The sequence below is a fragment of the Simochromis diagramma genome, unplaced genomic scaffold, assembly GCF_900408965.1.
Source record: "Simochromis diagramma unplaced genomic scaffold, fSimDia1.1 OVJJ01000685.1, whole genome shotgun sequence".
NCBI classification, from domain to species: Eukaryota; Metazoa; Chordata; class Actinopteri; order Cichliformes; family Cichlidae; genus Simochromis; species Simochromis diagramma.
The window spans coordinates 8,211,981-8,225,370 of NW_024387477.1; the positions used below are offsets into that span (position 1 = coordinate 8,211,981).

A 13,390-nucleotide genomic window follows, 5' to 3' on the forward strand; every position below is an offset into this window, starting at 1 on the left:
AGAGCTCCAAAACTCTTCTGGCATTAACATCAGCACAAACACGGCACTCCGGGAGCTTCATGGCGTGGCTTTCCGTGGCCAAGCAGCTGCAGATGCAACGTGAAAGTGGCACAGTACTTTAGTTCATACAGCGCTTTTTTAGGTAGGGTTTTTCAAATGTTTTGGCCATTTCAGAGTTTTGGCTCTTCGATAAATCAACACTGACTACATAATGTCGACATCAGACCTTTTTGTAATTCTTCTCCAACAAAATAATCTGATTAGATGCCTTATGTTAGTGTGCCGTAACTATCGATTTACTGCGATCTCACAGCCTCTACCACAGCACACTTATAAAATGGTTTTAGTACTACTCTTGCATGTAAATAACTTAAATCCCAGGATTTTATTTTTCACTCTTAAACTAATGTGCAGCTAAACACTGCATTGCTGAGTAATGCAACTGTAGTGCTGCATTAATAAATGGCTTAAGAACTCATAGTGACAAAAACAACACAAGAAATGGTAACAGAAGGAGCAGATATTTATCTTGTTTCCAAACATTTTATTTAAAAAAAAAAAAAAAAAAAAAAAAAAAAAAAAAAAAAGCAGAAATCCAACAGAGCCTTTGGTGCACATTATAACCTTTTATTTTCTTCTGCAAAGCAATGTCACAGACAGAGTTATATAAAAACCGTCACAAGCGCCCATTTAAACTTGTGGATAAACATCCTCTGGTAGTATTCTTCACTTTTTCTACTAAACTGTGCCTGCACTGCCTTGTCCAAACACAACTAAAACAGAAACTTAAGCAGAGCTGAACACCCACACCCTGTCCTAATGACTCATAACAGACTCTAAAATAACAGTTTAAACTAAATACAATTATAGTAAAAGCAATAATTTTGCGTTGTATACCAGACTAGAATGAATTTGGTGGGCTGGTGAGTTGTTTGACATGTCAGTAACCAAGGCCAAAGAAGTATCAAGAAGAGTCCTTTGCTGTTGACTGGTTATAGTTTGACACTTCAATAAGATTTTGGTCAGGATCTCTAAAGTACAGTGAGTTGATGGTCCCCACAGCCCCCGTCCTCTCCACGGGACCCTCTTCAATCTTGACTCCACAAGCCTGCAAGAGGAGAAAAGGACACAGACCATTTTAACAAGCCCTGATTTTTTTCCTAACTTCCTTTCCTCAAAATGGTTACATAATGTGACCTGTAAAATCAAAACCACTTAAGGAATTGTGTGAACTACCTTAAGATGAGCAGCTACTTCAGCTAGAGGGGTTTTGGTTATGAGGCACAAGTCTGCAGAGCCGGAGGTTGGGTGCTTAGCTTTTGGTTCAAACTCCTGCCCCCGCTGGTGAAGGTTAAACTTCTGCTGGCCAAAGCTCAGAGCCTTGCGGTTTCCCTTGAAAATGCAGATAAGATGTGAGTGGGTGTACAGAAGACTCCAGGCTCAAGACTCACAATCAAAGCATGCCACCTAGTGGACATTTTTTTTTAAAACCATGGCAGTTCACTTTTTCTACTGCAATGCAATTATTTGTCATTATAATAAACAAGCATATTTAATAGAAACATGCCCAACAGCATTAATAATAAAAGCAATGGGTTTTTACTGTGCATACCTTAAAAGTGACCACCTCCATGCCAAGAACTGAGCTGTAAAAACTGATGGTATCTGGCACACTTTTCACTGTAAGCACCAAATGATCCAGATGGCTCACTTCAACGGGACAGCTTCTTTTGTATTTGACTGTTCCTAGTGTTTGAAAGCTGGTAACCTACAAGAGAAAAGAGAACAGACTTTGATTTAGGAGTTGACTTTGTCGCCATGAATAGAAGTGGCTGTAGTTGAGCTGAGTGCGAACAGCGACGCTCCGTGGTGAGTGTGTGCTTCAGCCCGTAGACGTGTGAAAGGTGAAAGGAAGCCGTATACACTGGTTTTAAAAATATCGATTTAGCTCTCGTAGCTTGTTAGCCCATATCCTTAGCTCGTCAATATAAACTCGAGCCACTTACACCATTAACCAACTTCACAACTCGGTTCCGTCGCTCCCCTAAAAACGGAAGTCTAAACTGTTTTTACATCTAAACATCTGCAGCCTGCCAAAGTTTACGGGACAATACTGGTGATAGGTGTGCACTGTTAGCCCTTTAGCCAGATAATAGCGCATTTTACCTTCAGACAGCTCTTCTGAAACTGCCATAAACGACCTCCAGCTGCCCGGAGCGCCATCCTGCCGTAATGTGACAGCGGTAGGCTACTTCCTCGTTTTTTCCACTCGTGTCCTGTGAAACATTTACCACAGCACAATGGCCGTACGTTTATATGCTTGTCGAAACATGCAGTTTATACAGAGTGCATGGGCATAAACAAGGACCATTGTTTTTTGTCTGTCGGCTGGGATCCTGAGGGGTAATAACAACACTAATCGTTTGACAGGTACACCTGTGCAGGTACGGCTGCCCTGCCGTAAAGTGTAATCATGCGTTTAATGTAAATAATAGTCTGAGTTTTGTTATTGTTATTGAGGTCATATTGATGTACTGCTTTCCTCTATTTAAATAAGGACAGTGCTCAGGGTAAACTACTAAGTACACTAAGCCCATCATTTAATGCACACATTACAATGCTCACACTATTCCACCTTTGTAACATTTGCAGTATTGAATTTCAAACAAAGGGGTCAGTTTTTTGGTTTGTGATATAGAGCCTGCTGACAGGCAGGCTCATGATCCATCTACTTGTTCTGATCACAGGGTGCTTTAAGGATCTGCCCAGAGGCCCGTTAATAAATGACTGGCAAAGTACAAATAAAGTGCACTTTCTGACCATTTCATTATGTACACCTGTTCAAGTGCTTGTTAATGCAAATATCTAATCAGGCAATCACATGGCAGCTTTGCAGTGCAGTTAGGCGTATGGATATGGTCAAAATCACATGCTGAAGTTCAAGCCAAGCATCATAATCGGGAAGAAAGGTGTATAAGTGACTTGGAAAGTTGCATTGCTCTTTGTACCAGATGGGCTGATCTGAGTGTTTCTGATAATGGTCTGAAAAAGAGAAAATGTCCAGTGAGTCACAGTTTTCTGGGTGAAAAATACATAGTTAATGTTAGAGGTCAGAGGAGAATGGCTAGGCTGCTTTAGACTGATAAAGCCAATAGGAAGAGGATGAGGAAACTGAGGCTATAAGTCACACAACCTCACCAAAATTGGACAATAGATTTCAAAAATGTTGCCTGGTCTGATAAGTCTCGATTTCTCCTACGATAGTCAAATAGTAGGATGAGAATATGGCATAAATGCCATCAAAGCATGAATCAACAGTTTAACTGCCTCACATCAACAGTTCAGGCTGCTGCTGGTGCTGTAATAGTGTGGGAAATATTTTCTTAAAACACTTAGAACCCCTCAGTGCCAACTGAACGTTGTTTCACTTGACCGTGTCGGTCCCTTTATGACCACGATGTACCAATCTTCAGAGGACTGCTTCCAACAGGGTAAGTACCGTGTCACAAAGCTCAGATCATCATAAACTGTTCGCTTTACTCAGATGGCATCCGCAGTCACTAGATCATAATCCAACAGAGCATTTTTTTGGATGTGGTGGAATGGGAGATTTGCATCATGGATGTGCAGCAGCTGAGTCTCACTGTCATGTCAATGACGATGCCAAAATCTCTTGAGAGATGTTTCTAGCACCTTATTGAATCTGTGCCATGAAGATGTAAGGCAGTTCTGGAGTCAAATTGGGGTGGGGGTCCATCAAGGTGTAACTAGTGAAGTGGCCAGTGACTACAGCTGTGGATGTGTTCATTTGAGCAGACAGCCCAGTAAGTGTAGAGAATGCATACTGGCAAAGCATTTCATAGCATAACAACTTGTTTAATTCAGCGGTTAGTTTTCATTTAACACCCAGTTAACATACTGCACTGGATGGATCACAGAACAAGGCCAAAACTAAAGCATGGCCTATGAGGGAACATACATTGTTTACATGTTAATGGTATTCAACATCATCTTGCATTCAAACCTTTATGCTCCACACAGGGAAGTAATAGTTGTGGCTAAGACATCAAACAATAAAATAAAAAATGTGACAGGATGGCTTTAAGAGTGTTGCTTTTTTTTTTTTCCTTTAGCCAGTGTCCCTGTTCATCAACAGTGCTATTAAAACCTACAGAACTTCTAAATAAAATAAATTCAACACATAATGGGTAATAAGTCTTCATTTCCTTACTTTTACAATTGCATGTATTGCACACAGATATGGAGCATTTGCTCGTGAGGCAGGAGGGCACAGTGGTCAAGAAACTTGACTTTCCTATGAAGCAAAACCCAATGAACAATAATGGAAACTTTCCCACCCCAGACTTGGTATATATCAAACCTTTGGGGTAATAACTTAAGCTGCAACTTAAACATGAAGGTGGACTGACAGGTAAAGACATCTGTTGTGGCTTGAGCTGAGGAGGCAAGTCTGGATTGCCATTTTATTCAATCTGTGATTATTTCACTCTGCCAAGACCACAACTTATTTCATATTTAATTAATCCAATTGTTAGTAGAAAAAAAAAAAAAGAATCGAGAAGAACAATAACACACAAAAGGATCACAACTGTGACATCATTTAGTATTAAAAGTAAATGTCCTTTTGCATCTGTGTCATGTCTGCTAATATTTTAGAGGTGGGGAACTCACAACTTGATACTGACAAAGCCTCCATTACCCATAATGAAAAAGCTTTCATTTTCTCATACGATTACGTCTGGCATTACAATAATCAAGAAAGTAACAATACAATATTAATCCAAAACAGACTTTAACTTTGGGAAGAAAAAAAAAAGTTCAACATTCTGGGTTTTTTTTCATCTGCGAGTTTATGGTATATCCCGCTTAAAACCAAACAAACAAAAAAAAACAAAAAACAAACAAACAAAGAGTTTGTTTTATTTAGGGTGAACAAGAATGGAGAGCACAAGTCACACTGTAAATTGCAAAACACTTTGTCCTCCATCCTTTGGACATCACAATCTGTAAATAATTCTGCTGTATACATTGTTAGCACCTAAACATTTAAAATCAAATTCAGAGAGTATTTGCAGACCATCATGACCCAGATCTTCAAATGAGTTCATTTACAATCCGAAACCAATTCAGTGATACAATGTATGATTCAAAATTATTTTACAAGCTTATTTACAGCTAATACTTTGAACTGGTGTAACTAGCAACTGTACCTATACCCAGCTAATGTTATACAAGGGGCCATTCGGGAGTTGAGAGAACAGATTTGAAGTGCCTGAACTACCTGCAAGTGTGCAGCATTTATAATCAGAGGATTTATTTTTATGAGATATCAGTCTACTTGTGCGCATGGCTTGATGCAACGCAACACTGCACAGCCACTAAGGGTTGATAGACAGCATGCATCGCTTGTGCCCCACTTTGGACTGCAATAATAATAATAAATGTCTAACTAAAAACGAAATATTCTCCATCGTCACTGTAAGGAGCACCCCAAATAAAACCTGTTGTCTGCAATACGACCAAACTCACGAATAGTATGAAGGAAATACATTTCAACAGCAGAAACATGTTTTCTCACAGCCTCTTACAGACTTGGGAGATATTGGATTACTTCGGCTGAGACAAAAGGCCTTCAGTCTGTCAAAGCGTTACACCACACTCTCTCTGTTGGCTGACACTAGGACAGCCCTGCGGCAAATGGGGCATGTGGAGTTTTCGGAGAGCCAGCGGTCTATGCAGTGCACATGGTACTCGTGAGAGCAGGGAAGCTTACGTAGCTTGTTCCCTTCTGCATACTCTGTTATGCACACACTGCAAGTCTTCAAGGCATCACTCTCTCCAAAGTTGCGCATGGAGAGGTTGTCAATCTGTTCTTTGGTCAGCCCCTGGGGCTGGTCTTCATCATCATCATTTAGTAGGAAGAAGTGAGCAAGTCGCAGGAAGGGCAGGGAGCTGGGCTCCTCCAGGCCGATAGGTGGTCTTGGTCGAGCCCTGCCACCAGTGGGAGGCGGACCAGTGGCAAGGCCTTCATCCATATCAGTTTCAACCGTCCTTCCTCTGCCTCCAGCAGCAACCGGTGGCTCGTCAACATCAGCAGCAGGAGCATCGGCAGGTGTAGCATCTGGATTATGGAGGGCTTCTATTTCTGCAGGAGCATTGGCTCCACGGTTTGAATCTGAAGAGTCAGAGTCAGAGTCCATGAGGTAACCAAGCTCACCAAACCCAGTCATGATCTGCCGTATCATAGACTGGAGAGCCATTGAAGTTGCCTCTCCCAAACCTGCATCGGAGATTCTTCGGATGGGGATGCGAATAGTGCTGACGTAGGTCCTCACACCAGCACGCTCAGAGCGCGAGAAAGTCCTACGAAATCCACCACGTTCACTCTCATACATAAATGTGTTGTTTGAGTTCTGGGAGCGCGAGCGAGTACGACTGGCAATGCTGTCTCTTTGCCGATATTCACCTGGACGCACACGGCGCACCTGAAGGTCAAGCATAATAGTAGGGGGGCGGCGCCCTGCTGCGCCCCCTTCGCCCCCAGAGGCTTCTACCTCCTGAGAGGCAACATTGTGGGCCTCTGGAATGGATTCTGCAACTGCTCTAGACTGCTGAGCATCTCCATCAGTGTGGCTTGGTCTTGAAAGAACATGCTGTCGAGTCCGTGAGCTACCCTCCACTTGAGGTACAGGGGGAGCACTGCTGGAAGAACTGGCACTTTGAGAGATGTAAGAATGCCGTGGATTAGGAAGTCCATCAAGTTGATCCAAGTTGAGAGGGGAGCGGCTCCTGGCTAAACGGGCCCGAGTCCTGCGTGGTTCTGGACTTCGGCTGCGGGGTCTCCTTTGCCCTCTGCGTGGAGAAGGACAGAGTGGTGGCTGCACTGGCAGGGGAGAAGGTGAGGTGGGAGATTCACTTACAAGCTCTTGTGAAACAACCTCTTCTAGTTCAGGCTCTGGTTCCACTATGACCGCCAACTCATCTACAACTGGTTCTTCTACCACTTCTGTCTCCATGGGAACTGGTGGTTCAGCATTTGCCACTATTTCTTGACCCTCTGGAGCTTGTTCTGGAGACTGTTCTGGCAATTCTTCTGGAGGTTGCTCTGACCTTTCTTCTGGCGATTGCTCTGACGATTCTTCTGGCGATTGCGATTCTTCTGGAGATTGCTCTGATGATTCTTCTGGAGGTTGCTCTGTAGATTCCTGCTCTCCCTCAATAGCTGCCTGTTGCTCAGCCAGATTGCGGTTCACACTGATTTCTAGACTGAAGCGAAAATCGCCACTGTTCGGGTTGGTCTGGCTCACAGCCCGCCATGACTGATTCCCACGATGACCGGTTCTAGTTGTGTTGCCTGTGCGCCTCACAGTGTTCAGCCAGTCAAGCAGACTATCACCACTGGCAGGATCCTCTGAGCTTTCCGGTTGTTCTGAAAATGAGCAGAATTAGCAAGTGAGAAATCATATTCTGACATAAAAGCACAGTCAAAGAATGAGGAAAAAAAAAAAAACAATATATAGAGAAATATCAAACGTACCAACTGGATCTTCTACACTTTCAGTACCAGCGGTGTTATTCTGTTGCTCAGGACCATCTTTGATTTGCTGTAGTCTATTGAATAACTCATCTTGTGTTACCTCGCCTGGAAGAAACATCACAAAATAACATTCTGTTATTAACAAAGAAAAAATAAATAAATAAATCATCAGCAGTCCATCTGCTCTTTAAGGGTTAAGTTCGCTTCCTCTTCTCAAGCAGCTGGTAGAAAGTGCCAACTTAACTCCCTACAATAAAAACAAATATTGGATTTAATGCAAGGAAAGAGGGGAAGCTGACAGAAGAACAAGCTACATAGAACTACATATCTTTCAGCTAGCAACCTAAAATAAATACATTAAAAATATATTATTAATAATAATAATCAGCACATATATTTTGATTGTTCATTTTTCCTTTGATCACAGCAACAGGACAATTGACTATGTGCACGTTAGCATATGCTACTTCCGGTACGGAAACTCCTGTGGGGAGCTTTGTTTCCGGTGTCCTATTCGCACCTTGTTTACGGTCCAAAACAAGTTAAGCAAATGAACGAATCAAGCGGCCAGCAGCAACCATCCTTCCGGTTGTTGCTGGAGGCAGACGAAGGACAGTTGAAACTGATATGGATGAAGGCCTTGCCACTGGTCCGCCTCCCACTGGTGGCAGGGCTCAACCAAGACCACCTATCGGCCTGGAGGAGCCCAGCTCCCTGCCCTTCCTGCGACTTGCTCACTTCTTCCTACTAAATGATGATGATGAAGACCAGCCCCAGGGGCTGACCAAAGAACAGACTTACATTTCTATAGATGTCTTGGGCATTTACCCAATATATCTGTAAATGATATTCATCGACTTGTCGATATTTTTTCCCTGCGCCTCAGAGCAAAAGAGAAAAGGGATTCAAATGTTATATTTCTCAGCTGTCCCTCGTTTATCGCGGGTGTTATGTTCTAAAAATAACCAGCGATGGGTGAAATCAAGCAGCCAGTTTTTATTTTTTGACGGTGCAAAACATTTCGTGGACATCCAGTACTGCACTTCAGAGTCACACTGCTAGCGATCGATGCAGCGATTCTGTACTGTACAGGAGAGACGTCACGGAGGAGATCGTCTGCAGCGATCAGGACGCAATGCGACGTAAAAAAAATAAGCATGCAAACTTCCATCCATCCATCCATTCGCTTCCACTTATCCTTTTCAGGGTCGCGGGGGGCGCTGGAGCCTATCCCAGCTGTCATAGGGCGAGAGGCAGGGTACACCCTGGACAGGTCGCCAGTCTGTCGCAGGGCCAACACACAGGGACAGACAACCATTCGCACTCTCATTCACTCGCACATTCACACCTAGTGGCAATTTGGATTATCCAATTAACCTATCCCCACAAGCTGCATGTCTTTGGACGGTGGGAGGAAGCCAGAGTACCGGAGGGAACCCACGCCATGACTGCAAACTTGCACTAAAAAAAAATCCGCGAAACAGCGAGGTGAAAGGTGAACCGCGTTACATTGAGGGAGCACTGTAATTTTGAAGGTAAGTTACAACATACCCTTCGTAAATACTAATGTATAGAAACCGTTACCAGCAATCATTCATTTTTTGTGTGGCTTTTTTTCACGGTTTGTTAACATGCTGTGTAGGTGTGTACTTGACTAGCTGATATCAACATAACGGGGAAACATCTGGTTTGACTATTCTTCACCTGTAGTTTGAATGCTGAACATTTGCCTGTTTAAATCATAAGACCAGTCACTATACAGAGATGTGCTTCTGAATGTGGACGATGTGTCTTCTGATTTTATAATGCAGTTCTGCTTGTGTTGAGTGATGTAAACAACTGATCATCGAAACTCTTTACACGTCAAAGGTGATCATTAGATTTTTTATGACACAACAGTGGTGAGTGTTCCCACCTTCTGCTCTTTGTAACTTAACGCGATCTTTCCGTTTTTGAGTTTTGGACATGATTTTGGAGAATATCTTCGCAGTAGCGATTGACCGCAAAGTAAAGCAACCGGAAATGTACAACCCCACATCCGGTCTCAAACCAGGAAGTTAGCATTTTCTCGTGCACAGGGTCAACCTCTAGACTTACCAGGGCACGACACTCTCCAGTCATAGCCCTCTCCTTGTAGGGTGCTCCACTACACGCTCCAAACTTACTTTCCCACTCCCACTCTCCTGGGACAGAAATGGATTGGACGTCTTCAATAGTCCATAGGAGGTAAAATTTCAAGGATAGCGGCAAATACAAAACTAGCCGTAGGTACTTAAGCTTAACATTTACTTTAACTTCTACTGACAAGCAGGAGCTATGTAAAGATGGGAGGACAGAGATTAGACCAACAGGTCATAAATTTTTATATCAATAAAACTGGCAGAAGACAGCTAAAATAAGATGAACCAAAAGAGGGGCTTTCTAAAAGGACCATCTTTTTCTCTCATGACAAAGTAGGAGAAAATTACTCAGTGACAGGACAACTGAAAATAGAATGAATACACATGATATGTATGATGCGGAAAACCATATTGACATCAGCATATAGTTTAGTGCAGGAAATTCCATTACATCAGATTTTATTTTCAAACCATAATTTGGGGCATCAGACTATTTCACATAGTTTGGTAAAGGCAATAAAATATAACTAGAAAGTTGTACACTTTAAACTGTGTGGTTGATGAATAGTGTTTTATAAGAAATGCCTGTTGACAGTTCGTGTTTTAGTTAACTAATGCTGGGCTTACACTGTGCGATTTTTGGCCGATTTTTGAGTCGTGCGACCGTTTTGGCGATCGGCCCGATTTTGGCCTTCATCGTGCGTCGTGCATCGTGTAGTATACGTGGGGTAACGAGAAGCAATTAACACCTCACGACCAGCTCCTGATCATCAATCGCTTGGTCGTGAGGATTTCAAACAGGTTTGAAATCCTCGCGACCGTCGTGAGGGTGTCACCGCAGCTTCTCACACTGCGCACGCGCAAACACAAATGTCAGCGAAAAAGACGGCGCAGCACGGCAGTGCAACGTGTGATCTGGACACAAGTGATGGAGACACAACTTGTAGAACTATGGCAAGCTCATCCGAGCCTTTTCGATGTGGCCTCACAAAATTATCACAACCACAACAACCGTGAAAATAGTTGGATCTACACTGCTGCTCAATCACAGCTGCCTGATCAGTGTTTTTCATTAGCAATTTAGCAAAGTTGATGGTGGTGGAGTGCGTGTCTGTGTGAGTGAAAGAGAGAGGGAGAGCGAGCGACAGAATTTCTGTTATAACCTTCGTTTTTATGGACGCACAGTTTGAGCACTCAGGTCGCATCAGAGCATCGGGCCGTATAGTGTGAGCCCCTGCATCGTGACCTACGAACTTCTAACCCCTGCGAGTCAATCGTGCAGTTTGAGCAGAAGCTGAATAACGCGACTATAAAAAAATTTAAAAAAAAAAAATCGCAGTGTAAGCCCAGCATTAGAGGTAAAGCTACTATTAAAAAAAACAAAAACACAAAAAAAACCCCAAAACAAAACACATTCCAACTACAATTACTACAAAAGATTGTTCAAAGATAAACTAACTCTACTTTCCACAAACGGCCAAGAGATTTATCCACCAAGATATCTGGGTTTGAAAACAAAAAACAAAAAGAAAGCCTGTATGTGAAAAATACTGCACTGTCAGTGTGATTTTCAATGCTTACTGCTCAATCAAGGTGCCTTGTGTGTGAAATTATTTAACTTTCTTCATATCAATAGCATATTCCTACCTTCCTCCCAGTTAAACAGCTGAAAACTTTTAAAGAGAGGTGCGAGTTCAGCAGAGAACATAGAAAGGGAGTGCAGAAAAGAAAAAGTAATCTTTACCTGTGTAAATCATTAATACTTTAATTGGGAGGTTTTAACAAGACTAAAGAATAGACGGGTTAAAGATTTACTACCTGGAGTGCCCAAAAGGTTGTTGTCTCTCATGAGACGGTAGTCTTCATCACTGAGATTGTTGACAAACTGGTAAAAGGCCTCCTCCCTGTCCAGGCGGTCCAGCTGCCTCCTGCGCTGTGACTCTGGCAGTTCACTGCCATTCTGTTCCACGCTGTCAGACCCCTCCATTGGTTCAGAAGGGAGGGCGGACTAGAGATGATCCAATATTCAGCAAGATCCAGTTGCTTCAGAAAAAAGTAAACAAAGGATTAGGTGCTGATCTAAAAGACATGAGCATGCCCTCCTGCAACTGGGATTCATTACCAACCACTCATGAAATGTATTATTTGATACATCAAGTATTTTCACAAAGTATAGCAGTTATTGTAGTGATGACGGTTAAGAAGAGAGGCAACTGGGCATCAAAATTAGGCATAACCAGGCACCACGCAGCATCAAATAAGAATAACGACACATTAGCAAATGTTAGCACCGGTAACGTCTTCAAAGCATAACATTGAGCCACACTTGTAAGTTGAGCCCATATCGAAACGCAAAATACGATTTCCTCGAAAATGTCACATGTATTTTAAAGTCGTATAAATAACTCAAATAATATAATGATCTATGTGACTGTAAGTCGTACGATGAAGCCATATGTTGCTCAAAGTCAAAGTCGAGATAAAAACAAAATGGCATCATCTAGCTTAGCTTACGCTGGCTAGCGACCAATTAGCATGCTACATAGGTGCTAACGCCGGCTACTTCCATCATTTTCAACCATAAAAGAGGTCCCATCGTGTGTCTAATGACCTGTAAATCAAACAACAAGCAACTCACTGTGTAGTGACTGCAACATCATCCAAACAAGATCATTCAATGACAAAGCAATCCGGGTTATGCTGCGCTAACACTAGTTAGCTTCCACGTCAACTAGCCGAGTTAGAAGCGTTACAAACGTCTTACCCAACATTAGCTTTTAACTTTGTGCTAGTGCTCGCTTTTACATCAGCCCCATGTGAATATATGAGGCAAAACAAAGATGAAGCTGGAATCGTCTTTTGAAGTTGATATTATTCTTGTTTACCGTTACTGGACATTGACTATAAACATCACGGTTTCATTAAAAATGCATTGAACTACCATTAGTATCGCCGCAAGCTAACGACGTCAACCAGTGACGTTAATAGCCATAACCTAACCAAAGCGATCCAGCTAAAATTAGCTAGCTAAAGAGAGTAAAGTTAATTAGAACGGATACACCATCTGTCACCAAACCACTAATAATTACCTGCTTGGCGATGTTAACGGCAGCGTTATCGTACAACCCAGCTGCCCTTTTAATATTCTCCCACAAACGACACACTGTTTAGCTAAGTGCGACTGCCAGATTCCATTTTCTTTCTTGTAGGAAGCCTAAAATGATTTTCCGGAAACGGACGAAACAATTGGGTTTTACCCCGAGTGATTCATTACAGGCACTGGCAAATGTCTCGCGTTTAGGCGTAGCGATGGAGGTCGGGTGAGACAGGCGCAGCGTTCCTGAGAGACTGAAATCAGGGCGAAAATATTTTTGGATTAAAAAAAAAAAGGACGAACAAGGATGTTTGTTGACGAGGGTGCTCCGCTGGTGAGCTGTAGCGTCGCTGTGCGGTCGCTAATGCAAAATACTAGGTAGAGTTTTGAAATTTTAAATGGCCAGCATAATACAACTTTTTTAGGAAAGTTAGAAATTAATACATTAAAACAATGGGAAAAAAAATCTCAGTGTTTTGCATAAATTCTCAAATGAGATTTAGCTCTTTGGCGGACAAAAGAAATATCTTATTTGAGAATTTACGAAACATTAGTTTCATACAGTATAGTTCGTATTGTTTACATCTTTTACAATTATACGCCCTGTGAATGCTGTAC

At 42.4% G+C, this 13,390-nt stretch overlaps 2 protein-coding genes across 3 annotated transcripts; both read right to left on the reverse strand.

Annotated features, from left to right (window-relative positions):
• Positions 1-611: 611 nt before the first annotated feature.
• Positions 612-3,733, reverse strand: glod5 (glyoxalase domain containing 5). The gene is made up of 4 exons (XM_040015408.1): positions 2,167-3,733; positions 1,613-1,768; positions 1,237-1,392; positions 612-1,108 (listed from the first exon to the last, which is right to left on the reverse strand). The coding sequence occupies exons 1-4, from the start codon at positions 2,221-2,223 to the stop codon at positions 965-967; spliced, it is 513 nt and encodes a 170-aa protein (XP_039871342.1). The 5' UTR covers positions 2,224-3,733; the 3' UTR covers positions 612-964.
• Positions 3,734-3,860: 127 nt separating this feature from the next.
• rlim (ring finger protein, LIM domain interacting) lies at positions 3,861-13,033 on the reverse strand. 2 transcript variants are annotated; one of them, XM_040015406.1, is made up of 4 exons: positions 12,768-13,033; positions 11,497-11,721; positions 7,559-7,663; positions 3,861-7,450 (listed from the first exon to the last, which is right to left on the reverse strand). In XM_040015406.1, the coding sequence occupies exons 2-4, from the start codon at positions 11,663-11,665 to the stop codon at positions 5,670-5,672; spliced, it is 2,055 nt and encodes a 684-aa protein (XP_039871340.1). In that variant the 5' UTR covers positions 11,666-11,721; positions 12,768-13,033; the 3' UTR covers positions 3,861-5,669. The 2 variants fall into 2 exon arrangements, with proteins under 2 accessions (XP_039871340.1, XP_039871341.1); XM_040015407.1 differs by lacking the exon at positions 12,768-13,033 and adding an exon at positions 12,317-12,430.
• Between the last annotated feature and the right edge of the window lie 357 nt (positions 13,034-13,390).